General features: G+C 37.4%; 1 protein-coding gene across 3 annotated transcripts in view; it reads right to left on the reverse strand.

Moving 5' to 3' along the window:
- Positions 1-396: 396 nt before the first annotated feature.
- The window catches only part of ksr2 (kinase suppressor of ras 2), a 112,662-nt gene continuing 86,751 nt past the window's right edge, over positions 397-26,307 (reverse strand). For 2 of the 3 annotated variants that reach the window (XM_026187932.2, XM_026187934.2), the window contains 7 exons: positions 23,264-23,312; positions 21,919-22,280; positions 18,388-18,484; positions 18,160-18,293; positions 13,157-13,291; positions 11,445-11,574; positions 8,617-9,139 (listed from right to left, as the gene is read on the reverse strand). In XM_026187932.2, the coding sequence (XP_026043717.2) occupies positions 8,993-9,139; positions 11,445-11,574; positions 13,157-13,291; positions 18,160-18,293; positions 18,388-18,484; positions 21,919-22,280; positions 23,264-23,312 (1,054 nt within the window). In that variant the 3' untranslated portion in view covers positions 8,617-8,992. Of the gene's footprint in view, positions 537-8,616; positions 9,140-11,444; positions 11,575-13,156; positions 13,292-18,159; positions 18,294-18,387; positions 18,485-21,918; positions 22,281-23,263; positions 23,313-26,307 lie in introns of those variants that run through there. The other variant, XM_026187933.2, reaches the window with a different exon arrangement.

The raw sequence follows: 26,307 nt of genomic DNA on the forward strand, positions 1-26,307 counted from the left end.
AACAACAACAACAAAAAACAACTTGCAAAATGAAATGTTGCAGTTAACAATTTTGTAGCGAGCTGCCGTGAAAATGTCCCCCAAGAGCAAAGCTTAAAAAGCTAAGAAGGATATGTTGCACAGTCATGATACTGGAGAACATACTTGCAGCTGAAAATGAGTTGCAACGTAGCATGAATGGTGGTGTATGGATTGTTGAAAGTGTTCAACAGAAAGACACAGGGTGTTTTAGGGAAGGGCTTCAGGCATAGAGCGGAGAAAGGCCTCTCTGTTTGAAAGTCTGCGGTGTGTTTTGTCACCCACTCTGGGAAAGTGGGCCAATACTGACCGCTAAAGGGTCCATTCAGGCATGAGGGGGAACGTGTAAGAGCTGGAGCAAGAAGAAGGAGCAGGAAAGGTGAGAGTTGTGGAAGCAAGGTGGGACAAGAGAGGGTGGGTAGGTGGGTGGCAGGCAGGCAGGCGGTGGAGCAGATGTGAGCAGAGCTGAGGACGAGCTTCACACAAAGACACTGTCCCATCGATGTCTCCATTACAGCCTGGAGCAGGAAGGGGAAGGAAAACAAAAACAAGATTAAATTCTCCGTCTTAACACACAGCACCACAGGAGTCCACACTGTTAGATGTCTAACTGCTGTCATCTAACAATGCAGAACACATGGAAATCAAATTAAACACATCCTAGAACTGTATTCCAAACAGTCTCTTTCAAATTGTCACATACTGGCACTTTTCAGAATTGGTGTAAGTCTTCAGATCTTGATGCACTGTCAAGATGTGAAGGGTGTGCCTTCAGACTTGTAGCAGATTTAAAGCAGTTATTTCTATATGTTGTGCAGATAAGACATCCAAACTTTGCGTCCATGAAAGTGACAATGGATCTTTGTGAGAAGCACTGTTGTTACACATTATCAGCCAGATGGGCCAGCATAGGGCCTGCTGGAGGGGAAGACAGGGTCACATCCTCCATCCTTTGGATTATGTAAAATTTATTTTTGGGATCTACAGTTCAACCAGTGTGGGTTTGCCAAGTGGATGTCAGGCAGTGAACCACTCTCAGGCTCTTGAGCATGATGTGAAATTACCACAGTTTGACCACCAAAAACTTCTTCCCCAAACATGTCACACAGACTACCCTGCTGGTTGCAATTATTTAACATTATCACCTCATTTGACGGGGAATGAGTCCCACTTTTGCATGGGATTTAGTGCTTACACACAGGTGTTGCCAGTCTATTTTGTCTTGGGGGGGGGGGGGTTAAGCTTCAAAGCTTAATGAGTATTTTCTAACTGGCACGACTTTTGGCTCAGGCAAGCTAAACCTTTAGGACATCCCCATTGTATGGCACACTTTGTAGCTCTTCTGCTCTCTCTTTCTGTTTGACTTCCAAACCCCTGATCTAATGAAATACATCTCCAGCATAATAAACCATGTGGGTGTCTTTAAATGAATAAAGAGAGCCCTGCAGTCCTTGGAGGCTGTGTGACAGAGCTAATCTAAATTTGCTATTTTCGAAATATTTATGCTGTGTGTTTTTGTAGACCTATATTATATTTGCAAAGGTGAGCACAGAGTTGGCATAATTAGCCTCATTAAGCCAATGAAGTGCCAAGAAGAACATTACATGACAAATAAACTTTGACGCAACTATGTTTGCACGTTTAGGTGCAACGCAACTGGTGGCTGGATCAATTTCAGTGGCAATATTTTTACTTTTTTACCCCTATTTTTAATGATTGAATGGGAAGAGTTTGGGGTGGATCGTATACCATATGCGACTATGTTTAGCCAAGAATGGCACGTTGGTTGAGGTTATGGAGAAATTGTTCTTGGGGCTAAATATAAATAAACACATTTTGCACATAACTTTGGATTTCTTCTGCATTAACCCATACCACAGTTTTTCTGCATCCTTCTATGATAGCCAATCATTTAGGGAGAAAAATTGTTTTAGCTTATACACCAAAAGAGCAGCTACCTTTGCAGTGATTTTTGTGTCATTTTGAAACACATTCAATTCTCATAATACATCTTTAGTTACACCCTCTAAATCACTCTGCAATTAAACTTTATTGAAATTCTGCTGAGAATATAGTGTATAATTTTCCATTCCCTTTATTATAGTGCATGGTTCCTGTTTTGTGCTGCCATGAGGACCATCAATATTCAATATAGGGAAAGTATTTTTTAGTTTTATTACCTGCAGCCGTGTTGCTCTTACAGTATATTTTCCTTATGATTAGCTCTGAAAGTACAACGATCTCAAAATGGAATAAATAAAAAATGAAGATGATGGACAAAATATTACGAAGACATGATCAAAGGTATCAACCCAATGCAAACATCAGAAAAACATTTTATTTTAAATGAAATAACTTGACATTTATAACAGGAAAGTGATTTTCTTTTCCAATAATAATGAATAATTTCCTAATTGAATTAAATTAAAATTATTATTTTAATATAAAAGCATCCACTTGCTTTTATACAGTCTTGACAATAACTTTTTCAAACCTCAATTTTTTCAAATCTTATTTATGAAACGTTGAGCGCAGAAAGAATTACAACTTAGTATTTGCAAGAACTTGCGTATCACTTTAGAAAGCTGTTAAGCCTGCAAATCCATTGTTCCTTTAGGTTTTTTAAGGAGCTGTGTTATTATTGTTTCTTTTTTTAATTAGGATTTTATTATGATAGCCATCAAGTGGATTATCCATAATAATCACAGCAAAGGAACATTTAATTTAATGACCTTGTGAATCCCTGTTGTTTTTATTTTTGCTTCTTATGTCAGTATATACTATAACAAGAAATGCACTGAACCTTATCGGGTTTTAACACTTTTAAGAATGTCGACAGAAACCAAACATTCATGCTCTGGTGGGCTTCAGGCCTTCCTGAGATTGGGTGATGTGGATTTTTTACACTTCGGTGACTGAGGCTGGACTTTAATGTTGGATGTAGAGGAGGAGGGCTGGTTGTCCACCTATCTATCATTTCATTTTTCTGCTCCATGCCCTCACTAACTCATTCTGTCTATTCAACCAGTGAGTCACAGGTCTGACACTGTATGACACAGATACTTGCACACACATGCACACACTATCATCAGTATGCCAGTTTGTGCACGAAAGACTGGAAATAAATGAAAGAATTTTTGTACTATTGGAACAGCTTCACTGACGTGAATGCCACGATACATGTTCAAAGTAATTCTGATGTATATAAAGTTGATATATTCAATATCCTTGGTTTCCTTATGTTTGTCTAAAATGTGCTATGAATAAGCTTCTAACCAAGGTACACAAAAAAGTATCACAGATACTTATGTATATAAGTTTAGAGTTGTGAAAAGTTAAGATAAATGTTCATTGAAATCAAGACCCCATTTTTGCACATCGCGCATTGTTATATGATTATTATCTTGATATCTTCATCATGTATTGTTGAAGTCAGATGTTAGTGCCCATGGGGATCTTTCATCATTGCCTTCCTACAGCCTTTGAAATAAATGGTTTCTTTTCATTTTAGGGGACAAAAGACTTCAAGACAAGTACAAACTGATACAGTCTACTGTCCTTTCCCAAAAAAACCCTCATATTTCATTCACAGTAGATTATAGAAAACATCAAATATTTCAGCTGAGAAAATGCACCAATTTAAGAAAAATATTAGCTCAATTTAAATTTAATGTCAACCCTACATCTCAAAAAAGTCAGGATAGGAGAACAAAGCACTGGAAAGGTAGGTGGTACTAAAAAAGGAACAGCTGTAGCAAGATTTTGCAACTAATAAGGTTAATTGGCAACAGAATGATGTGCCATCTTCGAGAAGAAAAGTTTCTCAGAGGTAAAAACAGGCAGAAGTTCACCTCTCTGCAAAGAAGAAAAAACAAACAAACAAACAAAAAAAAACAAAACAACAACCCCAAACTGCATCACAAATTCTGGAACAATTTCAGAAAACTGTTCCTCAACATAAACTTGCAATGACTGTAAATCATAACCTACAGTACATAATGTCACCGAAAGATTCTGAGAATCGGGATAAATCTATGTGTACATGGGATAAGGGACAAATTAATACCAGATGCTCTTGAGTTTCAGTTCCTCAGTGGCACTGCATTAAAAACAGGCATAAGCCTGTCATGAAAACCATTGCATGGGCTCAGGAACACTTCCAGAAAACCCTGTTTGTGAACACAGTTCGACATGGCACCTGTAAATGTTAAGCTTCATCATGCACAGAAGAAGCCATATGTGAACATCATCCAGCAACACTGGTGTCTTCTCTGGGCCATATATGCTTGTTTAAAATGGACCGCACCTAAGAGGAAAATTGTTCTGTAGTCAGACAAATCCAAATTTGAAATTAGTTTTGGTAAGCATAGACACTGCATCGTCTGGACTGCAGAGGAGAGGGATCATCTGACTTATTATCAGCACTCAGTTCAAAAGTCTGCGTCTCTGATAGTATTAGTGTGTGTTAGTGCCTGCCTGCTGTCCACACATTTCACTAACTGAAAACATTTGGTGCATTATGAAACACAAATACAAAAAAAGACCTAGGACTGCTGAATAGCTTGAATCCTAAGACATATAGGACAGCATTCCTCACCCAAAATTCCAACAATTAGTCTGCTCAGTTCACAGATGTTTACGGCTGTTAGGGGATGGTAAACATCCCAGCTTTTTTGAGATGTGCTGCTGCCATGAAATTTAAATTGGAGTTTATGAAATTTGCAAATCACTGCAGTTTCCTTTTATTTTTACTTATCTGAGCTCATTTAGAGTTGGGGTTGTACATTATTTAATAATGGATTGCATTTATATAGCGCTTTACAATTCCACTATTCATTCACTCACTGGTGCAGGCAAACCACAGCTGTAGCCAAGGCTGCCCTGGGGCAGACTGACAGACGCGAGGCTGCCGTATCGCGCCATCAGCCCCTCTGGCCAACACCAGTAGGCAGTAGTTGAAGTGTCTTGCCCAAGGACACAACGACCAAAACAGAGAGAGCTGGGGGATCGAACCAGGACTTTTAATGAATTACCCATTTATTTTTGATTTTCTAAAAAGGGCAATGGATTGTGTTATCTTACTGCATGCAGGCTGAGGCATTTCCACATGACAAACCCAGCTAAACTTAGTTTATGGGTGTCATGGAAACAGTTCACTGGTAGAAAAAGTAGAAATACACCTGTAGATTTCAACTGATGTCTTTAACCTCTTAAAATAATGGCTCATTTAATAGATCCTGTTGTGGATGTGAAGTTGGTTTTAGCCTATTCTTTCAAGATTTTCTTGAAAGAATATCACTTTAAATTGCTTTTCACTACAATTGTGTGCTGCTGATTGCTTCAGTTAATTTTTTTTCCAAAGGATGGACAGCTGGGAATATTCAACAACTAGAGAATTCATTTAGTTTGTGAGCACCTGCAGAGTGGCTGCGTGCTTTGGCACTATCTCACTGCACAGCATCTTACAATAAAAAACAGGATGTTAAGAGTTGCGATGGTTCATTGGTATTTTATCTTCATCTCTGTATTATTTTTCCACCATAGAAACAGCACATTGACTAAAGCTACTGTTCTATGTGACTAACAGCCATCTTATAAGCCTGCAAATTATATAAAATAGATATTTCAATTTTATTATGACAGTTTATTAGAAATTGAGAGCAGATCATCGAAATCTACATTTTACTTTTACTATATAAGACTGAATTTTAGGAAGTGCATTTGTTTGTGAAGATGTGTTAAAAAATTGAACCAACATAAAATATGGATAAGGGTCGACTAAGATAAAAGATGTCATAAAAGAAAGAGAAAACGTCCAAAATGAAAACATCTTTTTATTGTCATACACTTTTTAAAGGATGAGTGCAAATAAAAGAGCTTGTGATCAAAATCTACTCATCACTAAGCCATGGACCATAAGGCATCATTAAATACAAGCTTTTTGGAGCTATCATCTACATTACAGGGACGGAATCAAGGAAAAGAAACAACACAGCATCAATGCTTATGCAATTAGAAGGAAAATGAAGGAAATAAATTAAAATGAACAGATAACAAAGGCAACAAAAAACACAACACAATTTATACATTCAAAAGAAAAAGTTCAAAAAGTTCACAAGGAATATTATTATCACGGCAAGTGACGATAAAACATTGTCTACAATCTGTTATGTACACTTGGCACTAATGTTATATCTTTGATTGTTGTCCAGTCGGTTTGTTGTCAACTTAAGCATGTGCACAGGTCGTAACTTTTTAAATTTTAATTCTAGTATAATCATTTATATAATCTATAAATATGCTGCAACAATCATTCTCTCGAACAAAGCTGTTGAAAAGTTTTGCAAAGCCTGATGTAAAATTTGAGATCAAACTGCTCAATGGACAACAGGTCATCAGAAAAATGCTCACATACTTTTTATATATAGTATTGAAGGATTTTTTTTTCTTAACAAGAATCAATCTTTGATAGTCCATCTCATGCACTTTAAAGTTGTAAACAGTACAAATATAAATGATCCACTTACAATATTTGAATCTGAGCAATTCCAAAATAGACAGACTCCCAAAAACAGCAGCAGATTGTTTGTATGCATTTTCCAACACTGGCAGATGTGTATATAATGAGGTGAAAATGGCTATTTAACATGACTGGATTGTCTCCATCTATTCAACGTGGCTAGACAGAATCAAGCAGTGTACAGCTCAAATTATGCCACAGCTTCCAATTTCATGGTGATATGACTTAGCTAGTTCTCTATAACATACATTTAAAATATATTTTGATATACAGTATGAAGTAGAAAAATGGCCAGGGGTGGTCTTCAACATCCTGATATGTTTTATTTATTTTTTTCCTGATATGTTAAAGGGAAAATTCAGCCAGATTTAAGTTACATGATTGCAAGTTTCAGATTATTTTTAAATGTGCTCCACAGTCAGCTTTATACCAGTGTTGTTGTCAAAAATAACCCATTCAAAGCCATCATTGTAGACACAGATGGAAAAGCTGTTGTGTCTAATTAAACAATAAACCTGGCAAAGAAGTTAACACTATCAAATCTTGCCAATTATCACAGCAAATAAAGACATATATTCATTTTCTACTGCTCCAGTTTTTCTTATCCTTTAGAACTTTTATAGCATCTGATGGCAGGTATATTTAAAACAACATCTAAGGGCAAACAACGATTTTTAAGTAACCATCAGAGAGGAACATTACATTTTATCTGCTTGCATTCACAAGGAATGCCATATTTCTGTTATATTCATAAGGAGCAGGTAGCTAAGAAAAATCACACTGACTCTGTATACCAGATGAGAATTAACTAAAATCTTACAAATGATAATTTTTTTAGTAATGCAGAGTGGTGCAACCATAACTTACGGTGGCTGACATTAGCAAAAAGCAGATTTACCAATTTATGCAATACTGGAAGAAGTAGCTTTAGCATTATCTCGTAACTCCTCAACAACAGTTGCAAAGTCCTGCTTTAATTACCTACATCTTACAAGAATGTATCATTTGTATGCATCTCTTTCTCAGATATGAATGCAGTCAAGCTGCCTGTAAAATTCATTTTGAACACACAGCTGATTACAAGATTATTTATTCAGCTTGGAAGAGTAGATCTTAAAACCTGCCATCCGAGAACAGTGCAGAGGGAGGGATTTCAATAAATATTTAAGATTAGGAAGAATTTATTTGAAGCGTTCAGTTTCAAAGTGACTCCAACACTGCTTTTAAGAAACTTTGTAACCTTTTTTAAATTTTATTTTGCTATTCAGAAGCCACATTTTTCTCAATCTATGTCCAACAGTCACTTCAGTGCAGAGATGGGGATTTTAAGCTTTTTAAATCTTTTCCATTGGATACACATATTGAGTAAGCTAATGTGTAACTTGTAAAACTTTGTGATTAGGGTCTACAACTTTAAAATAACTTAAAATTACTGTACCGACTACACTGTAACAAGCTTTGGATCTATATTATACTGTTATCTGCCATTATCTATTTAAAGAAAAATAGTATACAGTGATTTATGGGAACTGGGGAATGGTTTTTTGGGGGGGGGGGCTCAGTGACAGCACTACCGAAAGGTAATTAGTTCAGCTGACGAAAACTACATTTCAAGTGTCAGCAATTTCACAGAACATCGTCAAGTAGGGGATTCCTGGTCTGACCGGTGGCTTTTTTTTTTCTTTTTCTTTTTTTTCCCAAAGGCTGTTATTGTTCAAACATCTAGCTTATGTTCACAGGCAATATTCAAAGCACAGGCTGATCAGAGAACAGTCTCCCATCAAAGAACTGGGCCAACACATCCCCACACAAACAGGGATGCTGGCTTCTTCACATTCAAATGGTACGGTGTAAATAAAAGGGCATTTTCAGTTAGACAAAACATTTGAGACAAAGATGAAACCTGGACATCCACACATGAGACAATGAGGTAACGCTGACAAAATGGTCTACACATTTGACAGACATAAGGAATGGCAACATAATGTTATGAATATATACAATATGTGATGTTCAACGTTTACACTCATTCGAACCAAACGAGAATAAAACATGGAAAAAAAACACAAAAAACAACATTTGTTCAAAACTTTTTTTTTAAGTCCAGGATGACGTGATCTGTTTGAAATTACAAGCAAGATACAGCCAAGAAATAAATATAATGACGGGAACAAGTCAATAGTAAAAGACAAAAAGATAAAGGAAATATATCCAGTATGGTGTGAATCAAACCAAAGAAAATATGAGTCCCGACTGCTTTGAGAAACTGGACAGTCAACGTATCTGTACACACACATGCCAACATTCCATGAAAATACACACAGCACGGGCAGTTTTCATCACTGGGCTGGCTTTTGGATTCAGTGCATTCTTTAAGGAGGTGGGTTATTTATGTGGAGTTATGGCGGCTGCTTTTTTATACTTGCTGATTGTTTGCCATTTTATGTCCCTAACTTATTTGACATACTCAGCTGACTTCCAGAAGTGCCCTGGGTGGGAAAGGCGGCGGTTCCTTTTTGGCAACTTTTCCAGTAAATCTACCAGCTTGGAGAAGCTGGGTCGCTCCTCTGGCTTGTATGCCCAACAGAGGAGCAGAATATCCTGGAAAGCAAAGACACAGAAAAAAAACTAATTATTTGATCTTTTTCAGGTGCTTATGTGATGAAAGAAACAGGTGTGTCCAGGTTGTCTAAAAACTTCATGAAGCTAGTTGGTGTAATTTGGCCTGATTATCTGATAGTGAACTGTAACACAAGCAGACCCAGCAATGGTTTTGACTTACATTTCATACATGCAAACAAGGCTGGCTGGCATATGAGCTAAACCAAGAAGATTGAAATTTGTTCCTTAAGCTGGGCTACACAACCTAAGTGTGCAATCTGTAAAGAAATATTTTCGTTCAAATGGCATTTGACAAACTTTACAACCACATAAGGGACTATCAAGACAAATGCAAAGACAAAGCCAAATATCTTCAAACAAAGGACAGTGTTTCCAACCTGACTGTGAAATCTGACTTGACACCCTTAAAATATTAGCACACTGTCATCTTTACAGAGATTTTTCAATTTCAATTAAAAGCATTCTTCAAATACCTTTTGTTGGTGTCATGTGAAAATCTACTTCAGATGAATCCAACCTGCGATTGCTTGAGCTGTTTCTACACATAAACTCATTACAAAGTGAGGAGAATCAGGACACTGTCTCCGGTCGCCTTTCTCACATTACTGTAAACCCAAATAAGATGACTGAACTCAGACAAGTTAAAGCAAATGATTGCCTTTAATTTTTCAAGTTGATGAACTTGAAAGTCAAGTGTTTATGCTACATGTAGTATTTAATTACCGTTTAATTTAAGTATTTACAAAGTCATAAGCTCTTTTCGAGCCCAACATATAACATTTCTCCCACATTTTGCAGATGGGAGAAATGTGCCTTTTAACATATGCTTTATATATGCTGGGAAAGACCTGAGTCTTAATTTATTGACTAAAACCTAACAAAATAGCATCAGAAAAAGCAAAAGTAAAATAAAATTCAAAAAAGAGGGGGAAAAAAGAATAAGTCATCCCAGTTGGGATGAAAAACTCTGATTTAAAGTCCATGTGATTAAAGTATCTGCCACCTCACCTACCTCCTGAGGCAATGTTATGACAAGTTTAGATTTCCCTCACATCGGAATACTGAATGGATATCCCTAATCATGGAAAGGGGCTAGCAGCTGCATTAACATTTCTAACAAAGTGTCCATACATGCTAAGCTGGGAGTCAGAATGTCATGGAAGTCAACATTAATATACTCAAGTCAATAAAAATTTAACCTCAATGGCAGATATAATATATATATATATGTACACATATAAATATATACACATACAAATATATACAGATACACACATATGTGTGTGTCTTTATTTTCTTTCTTTTTCTTTTTTATCTATTTAGTTTTTTACACTAAAACAATGTAATATTACAATTTCACTGCTTTAGGTAGACAAAAGTAATGTTAACTAATTAACTTCCTAATAAAATATTTAAAAAGATGTATTAGTCCTTTGACTGGCATGAAACTTTAATGGTAAGTGATGACTCATGCTTGACAAGCATCAGCACAGCAGTTTAAGGTTCACTTCACAGGTCTTCATTTTAGCACTGAGCAGGGTATCACGCTGTACATTAGTGACTGTGCTAACATGGGGACCGTAATTAACCCAACAGCTCACTTCATTCATGCTACCACAGCATCACTAGTCTAACAGGAAGAACTAAAAAACACAATTATGCAAATGAACTGTAAACATACTTTGCTCCATTATAACAGAACATCTACTCAGGAAAATCTATTATTAAGAGACAAGTGCGGACTAGCAGACAGATAGCAGAAATGGTACAGTAAAATGAAGTTATACTTGGAGTTTACTTAATCTGCTTCATTTACTTAACAACAACAGAAAAAGTGACAAAAACGTAATAATTAAATTCAAAGAATGTTTTGAAAATTTTCACACTACTTAATCTTTTTACTAATTTAAACATTTTGGTTTACAATAGCACACAGCAGGAGAATTTTCACACCAAATGCATTCTCTGAAAATAGTCAATTTGGCTAAGGCAGGGGTGCTTCATGGGGAGACAATTACACTAGACAGCTACTTGCTCTCATGGGATCAATCACGCATTGCATAAACTTTGCAACTGGGAGCCAGAGGAGTAAAGACATCTACACTTTTACATAAAGCTCTGACAGATGATGTACCGCATGTGTGAAAATGACCTTCCTGTCTTTATCAGGCAAGGTAATCTTTCAATGAGTGCTTAAACACGAAAATTATAAAGTAGCTAATTTTGAAGGAAAAGGTGATTCATGAATAGTGAAAAGTTAAAAAGAAAAAAAAGAAGCTCTTACTAATATCTCCTTCCCCATGCCAGTTTGTGCAAGATTGGGTTTCATCCCACTGCCGATCTGCCATATGATCACCTCTGCTGGTTGACTCTTGTAAGGCCATTCACGTGCGTGTAATTCGTACCAGATGGTGCTGAGAAGACAAAGAAGCAAAGTAGATCAGTGTTTTAAACTATCTGGTCATAAGAATAACAGCGTCTTCGAAAAACACCTATGGAGGATTCTTATCCAGGCAAGAGTAAGGACAACTATAAACTGACAAACTTTATTTTTGCAGTTGAATAAGCAGCTGTAGATGATGCATAATTGGATCGTGGTATGTGCAAAAGCATGATTTTGTGGATGACTTTTTGTCAGTTTAAATTTTTGAAAAACAATTAAGCTAAAAAAAACAGTACATTTTTAATTACTACTCATGGAAAATTAGCATTCACTACCTTCCCTGTGCAAATAAGGTGTTTTCATTCTGCTCCTGCGTGTCGAGTTTGAGTAGAATAAAAATAGCTCTTTGCCAGGAGTAAGGGGGAAAAGATGATGGCTGATTGGTGATGAATATGCAAAAAAGCCATGAGGGTCACCTCTAGGTAACACAAATGCTAACAGAGCAGCTGGACATGGTGCACCAGTGTTGCACTCTTCTTCCCTTTAGAATAATATAGTGATGAGACCTCCATATGGGGAACCATCTGAGAAAGCAATTGTGTTAGGAGTCAACAGAGCAGGGTCCACCCCCTCAAATGAAGCAGTAATGTCACTGGAGAAAGAACAGGAGCCAGGGGGGCTTTTTTAATCAAGTTAGGATGAATTTAAAATTGGGCTTCAGAGGAGGAGCTGGAGGACACCTTGGCTTGAGAAATCAGAGTGACACTCAGACAGGAAATCTGTATGTAATAATGGAAAAAATCAGTGAGATGTTTTCGACCAAAAGGAGCGCATGGAAAAATACATCATGCGTCTGAGCACACCTTCAGTCACAAAACTTGTTTAGTTTCTCTTCTCTTCAGTCCTCCTGCTTAGACGACGCCTTTCGTTTCTCACCATCACTATTGCAATTATTCAACCTGCAATTATTCAATCACTTTTGCACATTTGCAAAGGCAACCCCCTCTTGGTTCGCATTATTTGCTCAAATAAGATTTTAACACACACGGATGCACCAGTCGCTAATCAGTGTGCATTTTATACTTCAATTCGTTTTCCCAGTGTTCTGCTGTCTTTCAGCTGCTATTGCTTATTTGTGCATTACCCTAGCCCATCTTTATCATAAATATAGATCCAATCACTCAGTATTTCAGTCAAATCACGTAGATTAAGTGTTTATTAATCAGGTGAGCAATGCCAAGTGGAGTCTATGCCAAAATCATAATTTTACATAATTAGGTTTTAACACTGTTAATCCCATTTTCAGTAAATGCTTATGAAATGGATGTATAAAGACTGGAAATAGCATAAAAAAAATTCATTTATTATATCAGATTACTATATTATACATGTCTTTGTACACTAGTCTTTGTACAGCAGTAAAAAATCTCTATCTATAATGAGATCTTAAAAGTGTTAATGAGAGTTGCCTCATGTGGTGCAGAGTATTTATTAAGTTCACACACATATTTGGAGTTTGTAAACCCTCTTTGTCAACAGTCTGCTATAATCCTCCAGGCTCGGATGCCGTCTGGACAAACAAACTAGGGGGCATCTGGCAAGAGGACTCTCACCCAAAAGCAAAGACATCTGACTGCTTGGAGAAAGGAAGCTTGTCCTCTTCTGTTTCTGGAGAGAGCTGCTGGATGATTTCAGGGGCTAGGTGGCACAACCAGCCGTTGGGGATCCTCAGTTTATCTTCTCTGCGGCTGTAGAGAGAGAAAATGTGCAGATGGAGACTTGTCAGGGCTTATTGATCTACTGTATCATGCTGCCAAGCTATTACACTGATTCATTTTCATTATAGAACACTGTAGATACAAAAACCACCAATAAGATGAATCTGTAATGCTTTTCAATTACTGTTTCATATAGCTGAGCGTCATTGTTGCTGTTGCATTACTGGTAAGTTGGTGTAATTGCCATTCTATTTTATGAACATCATCTTTTACTTTTCTGTTTAACTGTTACAGTGGTTTTATCTTTGAAATAAATTGGTGATGTGTAAATGACAGTTTTCAAAGTTTTTGCAAGTCACACTGCAGGAAATTAAGTCTTGATCACAATCTGTGTTAAAGTTTTGAAGCGCATCAGATTGTGGATTTAAAATCCACTGAATTGCAACGCTACAACATAAAAACAAGAAAAGGAGATAAACAAAGACTTATCATTGTCTTACTCTCAATGTACAGTTCTTATGTTTTAACAACACAACCAAAATATGCACAGCTCTTACCTTATTGGCGTCACTTGAATTCGTGAAACTTGTTATGATTAGTGTGTGCGTTACCCATGCTAAGATGGCACACTTATGTTACGCTGATAATGGCAATATATCCAAATGTCAGCAGATGTTGTTAGAATGCTAGTGGGTGAAATTTGATCATTATTCATAGTCACAGTGGTCAAAACTACATAAAGTGCTCTGGCTAGTATTTATCATAATTGTCCAAACAGATCAGCCAGCTGTGAGGGTGACAATTTAATAAAATCACTGCTTCAAAACAAGTGACAGGGAAATAATCTTACTTCTTTTCACCAGTATTTAACTGAGAGCCATGCTAGGCTCAGTGAGACTCTGCTGACCCTGCCGCGCGGTCATGTAGGCTCTCCACAAGCTTGGTTTTCTGTTCTTTGTGTGTTTGGATTAAAAAATGTTAGCTACCGCTCACCACTCGTCTGCAGGCTTTATTTAAATGGAAAACTTCCACAACACCATGAAGATCTTTCATCACAAAAAAGCTCTAATTACCTTCTATAAAACAAGATTAGAGGTATTTGGGGGGTTTTGTTAACTTTGGGAATGACCAGCTTTCTCCAGTTTATGCCAAACTAAGCAGCTACAGATCATAGCTTCATATTTATAATGCAGATGTCATAATGACATCATTTTGCTTCAAATGAGATGCCAAATAAGCTTATTTTTTCAAACAGAAAATGCTGATGTTGTTGCTGTTAATATATTGGCATTTGGTCTGCTTTTAAAAACACTAAATGTAACCACAGATTAAAAATGACTTATCCCTTTCAACGAGTGCAATTACTACAAGTGCAAGTACATCGTCGAAGTTTTGAACACCATATCTGTTTTAATGATAATATCTCGCAGTAAGTTTCCAGTGTTTATGCTATACAAAACTCATTAACACTTGGCTCTAGTGTCATGATGAATTGCAGATTTGAGAGAGATGAACATGCAAAAATCAATATGAATAAAATGCTTTCGTACACTCAGGTGTACGAGGTGGACTGGGAAGTTTTGCATAAACTTCTCCATAAACTCTGCTGTGATCTTATTCATAGCCTTTTCCTTTTTTTTTTGCTTTAGGTCACGAGCAGTTGTCTAAGCATTTCACCGCATATCGTACTCTGTATGACTGTGTACGTGACAAATAAAATTCTTCTGGACAGAGATCTCAGATGTCATTCCTGATACCTGTGTGAGCCACTTGCCCAGTTTGGAGGCCACTGCTTTGGGTGTTCTGAGTACCACGAATACCACTGTTGATTTTACCCTCCTCATTTCCTCTAGCTCCTCTCTGTTTTATTTCTCAAGCTTCTTGTTGATTTTATGTTCCTTCTTCCTGGTACAGTAATCATTTGGTATAGCAATATCTATCTACCATGTCCAGTTCGTTAGTATCACCTGTTTGTCCGTCTGTATCTGGAAGTCCCACAAGATTTTAGCTCAGACATTCTTAACTACCCTAGGGGGCATATCACATTTTGATTTAGGAACTTGTCACAGATGTTCTTGTATAATATTCCAGCCTGGTGGTCTTGCCTGGTGTGGTAGACCCCAGCCTTTATTGATCTAGTGCTTAGAGCTTGTTCCTGCACTGCAATAATTATTTTTCTCAATTTTCTGCTGGGTGAGGTATTCACTAGGCACATAATCAGGTGTGGCCATCTTCCTGATTAACTCATAGATATATGTTGTTTCATCATGGATAGTGGCCCTAAGACTTTCTCTAGTCCTTGGCCTTCTTCTTTCTGCTTAGCCTTAGTCTCAGAGTTGAGGGGTGACAGCTTCCTTGGAGTTTTCTTGTCTTGATGTCAGTGGCTTCTATCTGCTGCTTTGGCTAGCAGGGTATCTGATCACTGGCACTGCTGATTGCCCAAATCTTGTTCTTCCCATTCAGCTAACTCCTTAGGACTTGCCTTACTCATGGGAGATATTTGGTAATTGCGGCTTTCCTAGCAGGCTCTTCATGACTCCCATTTGCTTGTGGGATTCCCAGGTACTTGTAGCTGTCTTCAGTGTCTGCAATGTTCCCTTCTGGTAGTGCAATCGCCTCCATTCTGATTGCATTTCCTCTTTTTGTTACCATCCAACTACACTTCTCCAGTTCAACTGTAGATAAAGTATTGCAATTTCAGGAGCAGGAGCACGCCTCCAAACATGCTCCTTCCAGTTCTCATCTATATAGGCTCCCTCAGTTCTACAAGCTGTTCATTCTCGTTTACGTGCCTCACCCTCCCTCCCCTTTTCAATCCTTTAACTTCTTCACTTCTATTTAGTACATGGGGATCTGCCAGGCCCTGGAGCCGCCGTCAGTCCACTTCAAGGCCTTCCCCAAACTGCAGCTCAATTCATGCCCAAGCCATTCAACTCTACCCACTCAAACATTATCAAACCTAAAATGAGGACATGGGTCCAGCTAGTGAAATGGCAGCCCGAATTCTGTAGATCCTAGTCGTGTGCATCGGTGGTATAGAGCTTGATGTCATTGATATAGAGGAGAAGGCTGACATTTGCTCTATGCTGTAGTCAGTATGATTTATCTGAGGTTATTTAAATCTATGCAGAACAACAATGGTGACAAAATATAAACACACTTATGCAACTAGCTTAAGGTTTACCTCCAGTGTTTTTCACCACATCCCCCACTGAATTCCTGTTGAAGGCTCTTAGGGTCCTGTTGATCAGTTCTAAGCATTCCAGGATCCATGTGTGAGACACTGAGTCATAGGCATTCTTGTAGTCAATCTAGGCAGTCCACAGGTTGGTCAGTCTGGTCTTACAGTCTCAGATGACTGATCTGCTACCAGTAGTTGGTGCTATGCTGATTCCTTTCCAGGCCAAACTGAGAAACTGAGCCATGTGCTTGTTCATCTCAGCCACTATGATGCCTGAAAAGGCACTAATGCAGATTATCGGCTAGTAGTTGGATGGAACTAGGCCCTTCTGGGGATCTTTGACTATCAGGACTGGTTTTCAGTTAGCCATTCCAGGTGGGTCTCATCCATTAGCAGCGGCCAGATGTTCATGGACCACAGTTAGTTTCTTTAGTCAGTAGGTGTGAATCATATCAGGTCCCAGTACTATCCAGCTTCACACTTGAAGTTGTTTCTTTTATATCTGCCACTCTCATGGTTACTGGGTCCTGTTCAAGGAAGTTGCTGTGACCTTCTCTTAGATTTGCAAGCCACTGAGCATTGTTGTGTTGCAATATTCTCCCATATGCTCTTCCAGTATTGCTCTGTGTTCAGCCTTGGTGGGGTTGCTCTCCTATTGTCCTCCACCTTTGAGAGTACACCTTGGATGGTTCAATGGAAAACAGCTAGTTTATTCTTCCGGCTTCTATCCCTCTGGTATAACTGAAGATGTGCAGAGGTCAGTCTTTGGTTGGGCTTTTCTAAGGCCTAGGGTATGAGCAGGTTGTTGCACTTTCTTCATCACACTTTTACTATAGTTTTAATAATTTTGCTAACTTTCCTTTACTACCTTGAGCTTATAGCAAAGCATCTAAAGGATCACTGTTGGGCTCTGTACCTAATTTTGGAGGGTGGTAATGATGATATCTCCCCCTGGATCTGATGTCCTGGCTCACCATTGCTGTAGTATAGTATGTGTAGTAGTATGTGTTGTACCTTGTCAATCTCTAGTTACAATGCAATTGTTTCTTACAGATGTTAAAACACTGAGCTACTAGTTGTTTCGATGTTAGTCTAGATGTTGGGTGTCATACATATATATTTTTTCATTGGCATGGGAAATAATTTTGAGCATTTTAACCATTGCTGATGATTCACAGAACAAATAGTTCTGCTGTACTGTTTGTAAGGGCAAATTTATCCAGCCATTATTGAATTTATTTGCTCCTCCTTGACCTGGTTACTCATGTTTTCTTTATATCTTGGACATTTCTGTTTAACACTGTTTGAGTTCTTGAGGGGACAAGTGTGAAGCTTTTATGGGAACTGTAATTACTTCCAGAAAAAAAAAACAGTTTTCAATTATTTGCGCATGAATGTAATCTTAATGGCAACCGTTATGTAAATTAGACATGTTGGAACAGAGGTTTTCAAAAACAGAAAAGGAAGCATCACCATTCATTATAATTGAACAGTGTTAAAAAATGTATGCAGTAATAATAAAAAAGTAGGGTTTAAATACATAACAAGATGACATTTTCATCACACAAATGTGCAGCGTATCCACTGCATGGAACAAAGGTTTTGTTGTCTCTGCACTACACGTGTCAGAACTTTCAGTTTCTCTCCAAGACTAATTCATGTATTGCAAATGCTAACGAAAGCATTCCTGTCCCATAAGTGTATTGAACATAATTACCTGCCAGCCTGCAGAACTCCAGATATGGTGAAGAGCCCAAAGTCAGTGATGACGACTTTGCCATTGTCATAAAACACATTCTTGGACTTCATGTCTTTGTGTAAGATCCCCTTTGCGTGGAGGTAGCCCATCCCCTGAGGACAGAGAGAGGGAGGGAGGGTGGGACACCTTGTAATACGTGGCATTCTGCTGAAGTGTTTTGGAGAAATCAGTGCCGAGTTATTTTACCTTGACCATCTCTTGCGCAATCTGTCGTGTCTTGTTAACATCCAGGACAACTTTGGCATCTCGCACTACAGAATAAAGTGTCCTGCCTTTACAAAAGCTGGAAAAGACAGTAAAATTCAGGGTTTACATCAATGCCAATAGGTAATACAAATTTGATAAAATCACTACATTATTTAGATGTTACAAGTCAATCTTAAAAAATTCCTTTCGAAACTTTTAAATGAGTATTTTCAGCTTAGTTTGTCACTGGTTTCCTGTCATTCCAATATGTCTCAATCATGCTTTGTACATCAACGTTGCAAAGAGAAGTGATTCATTAAGCTTGTAGAAAGCAACTGATAAGTGCAGGGCTAAAACCTCGTATACAAAGAAGTTAAAATAAAGGACTCCTGTACTGCTCTCCTAAGAATAAAAGAAAAAAATTCATACAAGATAAGTGAATATGGTAAATGGACTGATACTTATATATTGCTTCTAACAGAGAATTCAAAATTGTTTTGAAATCATATTTTAAATGAAATGGAGCAAAGAAGCAGAAGAAGCAGGGAACTCGAGCTGCACTATTTTACACACATATCGTGCCTTTCTGTCCTCATTTCATATACCAAACATGGCCTCCCATTTTGGTGGTCTAGTTAAGCTACAAAAAATCTCCAATGTGTCCCTCTTACATGTCAGTGTCCACTACCCAGCATTGCAGCCTACTATTTAAACCCCTCCACTGCCCCAGTATCCACCTGTAAACTCAGGGGAATAGTTAATTATAAACCCCCAATTTTACTTACATATTGATGAGTGGTGAGCTGGGTGCCTAGACTGTGAACACACACTATGCTGTGCTGCTGTAATTAATCATCAAAGTATCAACAAGCGCCTGACATGTTTATAGTCTGAACAATGTGATGTAAACTTAACTGCAGGCTTGAATGAGTCTCTTTGTCATCCCTAATAAAAACAAATACATAAGAAATGAGACTAATACTGAAACAGTCCACAAAATGGTTAACTGTTAGAGTGTTCAGTTTTCACCTCTCTCCACTTCATCTAATCCTCATCTTTTAAATGTTCAGTGTTACATAAACAGAAAAAATATTTGTCTAGAAGTTCACGAGTGTGCATTACTGGAGTTTGAGACACTGTTAGAGGATAAAATGCCATCCTATGAACTAAAAGCGAAGTTCACTGTAAGCCAGAATGGAGCTAGACTGTATTTCAGCTAGACAATGTGATATTTCTGGAGGGGTGCCATCAAAATGGCATTTTAATAGGCAGCTCAACAAACACCCCCTGCCTCACACTTGAAGCCCTCAACCCCGACTGTGCCATGCAGGTGACCAACAAAGGACCCGAAGCTAACAGCTCATACATATTCATTCCTGAAACAATCTCATGACAGCCTCATTTTTTATATTTAAAACCTCTCTTTACACGTCTTTTATTAAACACAGAAATCTAACTAACAAATGCTGGCTGGTTAAATCTAAAGCCAGTTGAAATTTTTATGCAGACATTATGTTTTATGACAGTTACTTTTATACCTACGGCAAATATGATATGGATAATCTAGTCTAAGAAGAAAGGGTGTATTTAATGGAAGACAAGATGATGGAGAACTAATGAGTCCACCTTAACATTCTGAAAATCACCTTTGTGCTTCAAAATGAATTATGCAATTTACATGAATAAAATCCAGCAGTAATATCACTGTATCCTCTATGCCCAACAAAATCAACCAACATAAAGGAAAAAGTTAAAGGAAAACGTTTCAATCAATATTTATGTTCCTATTAATGCAGCCTGAAATCTTTAATAAACCAGTGTGCTTCGTTTTGCACTTTGGTCTACATGATTAATATGAAGACTATTTTGTAGTTACTTTTTTTATCCTTGTGGTGTGAGAAGCAGAGTATTAGTGGATAACAAAGCCACCTGTTGCACTGACATTCGCTATTATTTTCAGCAATCACCAGCGAGGATTTCTGAGAAGCAGCCAGCTCACCTGTTAGCTCCCCTGTGCATACAGCAATTTCAACTGGCATCAGATGCAATATCTCAGAAATCATACAACTGGTCATTTAAAACAGTAAATATGATGGAAGGGATTAGTGCATTTGTGCTAAAGCATATTTAAAGTTGTACATTTAGTAAGAGATGGACAGTCCCTTCAAAACAAATATATGCAGAGACAATGTATAAAAATTGCAAGACTTCCTTGTTGTTCACAGCCTATGTAGATGACAATAGGACGGGCAATAATTTCTTTCTGAACGTCATTAGCTCTGCTAATTAATTAAATGAGAGTACTTCTCGTGGCAAAATACTTACAGTACTTAAATCTGCCTAAAAGTAAACACTAATACATGAAATAATTAAAGAGAGAGAAATCTTCACGTCCACTCTAACCTCATATTATCTGCTGTTGCACTGTAGTGAAGACAAATGCACTATTGCTATGGTGAGTGGTTGGTTCATCTATTCAGCAACAGCAGCAGCCTGCTCTAATCATAACCTCTCCACATCCCATTGTCAGACACTCTAAACGCATATTTCTAAAGAAGGGAAGGTCTGTGGCTGATCTAGAATGAATGCTAGGTGACCAGGACTGACTGTCAAAGCCATAAAATGGTCATTCTCTCAAGTTCAGAAGCAGACCAAACTACACATTTTAGAGCTGTGAAAATGATGAACGGATGGATGGATGGACGGACGGACGGACAGACAGACAGTTACCCTGGTTAGAGTTGTATAATTTTTTTTCCTACAGATAACCCATATGAACATTTCTGCATTTTATCTGCGATGATCCATTTATGGAGTCTCATTATATTGCTTTTTATAATTGCACTGTACTTTCATTTGTTTTATGGTCAGCATTCTTTTCATTGCCATCTGTATATTATTTTTGCAGCCTGCTCAAACATGAAAGCTCAAATGAACCATTGTGTACTATAACATATTCTAATATAGGGCTATTGATGGACACCATTATGACTGCAATTATAAAGAACAATAGAGGTCGTTTTAAAAAGTTCTTCAAACTCAACTTGTATTATTTTAAAGTGGCACTTTAACTAACCTTTTAGGCCATGCAAATATTGTAGTTTCCTTATTATTCAATATTATTTCTGGACATTAAACTATAAGACATGACATGTTTACAAGTTAATTCTTTAAGGTACTCAGATTACTTTCTCGTTAATTCTGAAATTCAAGTCATTTTTTATTTAGTTTCTAAATTAAGTAATCTGTTGCTGGTAAACTGTTTGCTTGTATCCCTTTTTCTTTGCTGCCACGTAACAAAACAAAATATAAAATCCTCAGTGCATTTGTTCATGTTTCTCTCCTAGTCCTTAACAGGTAGCTACATTCAAGTGTTCATTAGCTGCTTTTTGTAGTGAAGCTCAGCTTGTGAGCCGGTAGAGAGGACAATCACACAATATAGCAAACAGTACTTAAGTGTGATCAATGTCTGTCAGAGGTGTAGAGCTTTATCAAGAACACCTTAATTCAAACTTAGATCTTTATCCTTACCTGGTAATGATGGCCAGATGTGGTGGGCTCATGCAGGCCCCCATAAAGAGCACCACATTTTCATGGCGAGTGTTTCGGTAGGCCATCACCTCACGTTTGAAGGCCTTCAGCTGGTCTTCGTTATCACGCTCAATGTCAATTAAGCGAATGGCGACCTCGCCATGCCATCGTCCATGGAAAACCTTTCCAAAGCGACCCTTACCAATCATCTCCCCAATCTCTAGTTGCTCAAAGGGGATGTCCCATTCCTGCAGGAAGATACTGGTCTGACTGGCCTTACGTGGGAAGTTTCGAGCCGACAGGAGCGACAAGTTCATCTCCTCAAACTCATCACCAGAGTCCTCATCATTGCCTTCCTCATTCTGTGATAAAGCAAAATTGAACTGTGGGTAGCTTGAATTTCCTACACATGTATGGAATCAAAATGCCATTATACACAAAAAGATAGTGTTAAATCATTCCAGCAAGATAGCAGATGGATGTTTTATTATTTTTTTTATACAAATGCCATTTAAGAGAAGCATAATTATCGGCAAAAAGCTTCTCCAACCCACCAAGCTTTAGATGTAGCAAAAGCTCTGTATTCCCAGGATGAACAGTTTTTATCAGATGGTAATGTCAATTTTTCATTTTATACATACATACATACATACATAAATAAATCATCTTTCCTTGTAACAATATATATTTTACAATGAGTATAGCATATGATGTGATATATTTTAGCTTATAAGTAAATGTATTGAGTACTATTTTACTTATAAACAGGATTGTATATGAAAAAAAACAAACACATACTGTATGTCTGTGTTGCCTCTATATATAATGATTTTTCTGTGGCTGTTTGCACTTGAAATACTGACTGTTTAGACTGTTACCAATAAAAAATAGACTGATAAAAAAAAAGGGAAAATAACCACAGGGAAAAGTGGTTGATTTACTCTGATTTGATTTTAAATATAATGCACCGCAAGAGAGAAAATGACCTACTCCAAGGCGCCTGCTGGAATATCATTCAACGCAATCTGCATCACATTTTCTCAAATTATATCATTGTTATAGAAATAGCAATGACGAGGAGCGAAGATGTCTTTTCCTTCTTGTTGCTTTTGACGCATATCTTACCTAAAGGCTCCTCACAGAGCTGAGACAAATTATGCTAAATGAGAGAACAACGCAAATGACTGTGACAAGTGTTGGTGAGAGTGGTATTTAGTCTTCATTCGCATTCACCAGCAATTACACACTGATATTACTGGCATAATTGTCAGTACTATCAGCAATGCAAGGACTGAACAAAGCTAGATCCGCACACGCTGAAAGCACAACAAAAGGTCATACTCACGTCTGATGTAGGTTCAACTTCGATTTGAAGCAAAGGGTTGCCCTCATTGCTAAAATAAAAAGGAGGAAGAGAAGAAATATATTCATAAGGAAAAATATCTTTGCAGGTTTTAAATTCTTTATTGAGTGTATACGTTGATTGTGGAGTATGAGTATTAGTATAAGCATGTTCTAAAGCCATCTATATGTATGTGCATCTGAAACCAAAGTATTTCCATGTAAAACGCTTTGAGATTCAGTGCTATATAAATAAAACTGAACTGAACTGAGTTAGTATTGCTGTAATATTTGTATGTTTCAAATAGTTATTATATTAAATAGTTTTCATGTGTGCTGAGAGCAGAGATGGTTTTGCGGTAGATATCAGTAATGTAGCCTCTACACAGAGATGTGGTACTCACACGTATGATCAGACAGGCTGATTTTTATCTGGACGACTATTGTGTGTGCACTGATGTGTGTCATTCCATATGATGTGTCACCACTACAACCTCTAAATCATTTCACAAACAGATAATGAATATGTCTGAATACCATCTGTGGATGGCAATATACTAACGCCTGTGTCATATTAAGTCATGACAAATGTTTAGGTTCTCACAATAGTTTCCAACTATTGAGGAAGCAGAAAAGTAAACACAAAAAAGAATCAAAGATCACTACAAAAACTACAACAAGAACTGCTGTTGCAGTTTTTTGTCTCTATACCCAGATGAACTGATTGCACCTGCACCTGATATATTCTAATTGGCAATAGATAACTTCTCTTGACACCCTTTCCCCTGTGTGTCTGTCACAAAGAGTGAATTGCGCTCTGTTTTACAACACCTGGTTGTCTCTGACTAAAAAGTAGGAATTTTCTTTGTTTTGTTTTTTGCTTTTTGTTTTTAAAGTTGCTATTAAAGTAGAAATGACTGAATGTCATTTGTGATGCCTTTTGGGTGCTGGAGCCCTCTCCATCAATTAAAATGCTTGTCCAGGGTTCACTGCTGTTTTGTTTTGTTTGTACTTCTTTGTACCACTTTCACAACATTTTTTTTCTTTTACAAAATGTGTTACTTTGCTGTCAGTCGATTCAACTTCCTACAGAATAACAGCAATAGATCAGTCTCGTGTTCCTGAGAGATTTTGTAGAGGCAAATGTGCATATCAGAACCAGTGATTTTGGCCAGTGTTAAACCGATCTCGGTACTTAGCATGAGAATGGCACATGAATATTTTTAAAAAGGTCTGAACCCAGAATCATTAAGCACCAATGAAGCTCTGAAGGTCTGAAATATTTGGTTTTAGTGATACTTTTTGTGCACTTTTAAACAATGCAATAAATATCTGCAGGCAGCTCTGAGACCTGCAATTTAAAAGCTGCATGCCACCTTATTTTCTGAGCCGGTAACCTTTCTATTGTGCTTTTACCTAGACACCAAAGAAGAGACATGCTGTAGATTCAGAATCCCATTATAACACATAAGGTCTTTTATAGAGGCCATTTCAATGACTATGAGATGAGCTGGTCTTTGTGAATAGATATTTTGTTATTAGATTTGTCTTATTTTAAACATTAAAAACCAATATTTCTTTTCTGATATTTCTAAATACTAGATACAGATCTTTTTTTTTTTTCACCTCTCGCAACTAGTCTATCTCCAGTGTTTACTTTATTATTAATCGTGTTTCCTTTTGTCAGTGTGTTTTTCAGGAGTTGCATTTATTTTCATTCATGCACAATTTTTCTTAGCAATGTGTCTTTTTTTTTTTTTTACCTAAAAAAGCTATTATTTTTTTTGCACACATTACAATAAAAAGAATTACTGAACCACAGGCTTTTATCCTGTGAATCATCTGCAATGTCTCAGGTGGCAAAAAGACAATGATACTGTGACCATTTAATAGATAAATAACTACAATGTGAACAGGGGGAAATGTAAGAGAGAGGTCTTCTCATTAGTGGCAGCCTTTTTCTGACCCTAATTTTTATTTTCACATTCATTTTACGAGTTTTTAAGTGCATTTGCACCCTGTGCCCTTATTAATTTCTGACCCAGGCGTGTCCATTGTCACCTACAGCCACTCACATGACATAAATGAACCCATTTCCCTTATTCCACTCAACCCCCACTGTCCACATAATCGTCTGTGTAACATCAGTGTATAACTCCCCACATTCTATGGTATATTAACACTTGTTCACAGAGCAACCCTTGACTGAAAAGACCATAGGTGAGGCAGCATATAAAATAATGTGATTCCTGTGGCGCCAAGGGCTGCTACCACCGGTTCGATCTCTGCTCTAATGAGGGAATCCTGCAGGGCGTTCGGGTCTAAAACAGGCCCTCATTAACCCTGAGATGAAGCTATTAAGGGCAAAGAAATCTGCCAGCTGCCACTGTAAGAGCATACAAAGAAGGGACAGGAGGGGCGATAGCATTAATTAAATCAGAAGAATGTGGGTTTTTTAACCACGCTTATGCATTCCCATTTGTCAAAAAGGCAGGGAACGATGAACGGGAGTGAGAAAGGGGAAAAATGGAGAAAAGGTTGCCAAAGATATGGGTTTTTAAATGAGTTTTCTCTTGCTCTTTTCTCAAGAGATTCATGATTCCTAAATATTTAGCTGTATGTGAATGCCCAAATCAAGAATAAATACAGATATATTATATGTTAAGAATCTAAGGTAAATTATGATGCATTTATTGACTGAAACTAATGGAGAATTTTTTGGGGGGGCATTCAGGTCAGAGTGTGCAGCCTTATGAGTCAGCTAGCATTTCTCAGTAGTAGTTGTACATTTTGTTTTCTTAATTTACTGTGGTTCATGCCTTTTCATAACTTCCTACAAGCTGGCTCTGGTAGAATTTGTTCCCAAGTTATGAACATATTTCTATGAAAAGCAAAAATAAAATACAATGTCTCAAACCTTGAATGGTTAATATTGGGGGAACAGGTAATGACTCTTATCTATTTCCCCAAGAGAGAGTACAAGGGGCTTTTCTTTGTCATTTAATTAGTGTTTTATATACAGTCTCCTGCTGCTCTGATTTCAATAAA

The sequence above is a fragment of the Astatotilapia calliptera genome, chromosome 12 (assembly GCF_964374335.1).
Source record: "Astatotilapia calliptera chromosome 12, fAstCal68.1, whole genome shotgun sequence".
NCBI lineage: Eukaryota > Metazoa > Chordata > Actinopteri > Cichliformes > Cichlidae > Astatotilapia > Astatotilapia calliptera.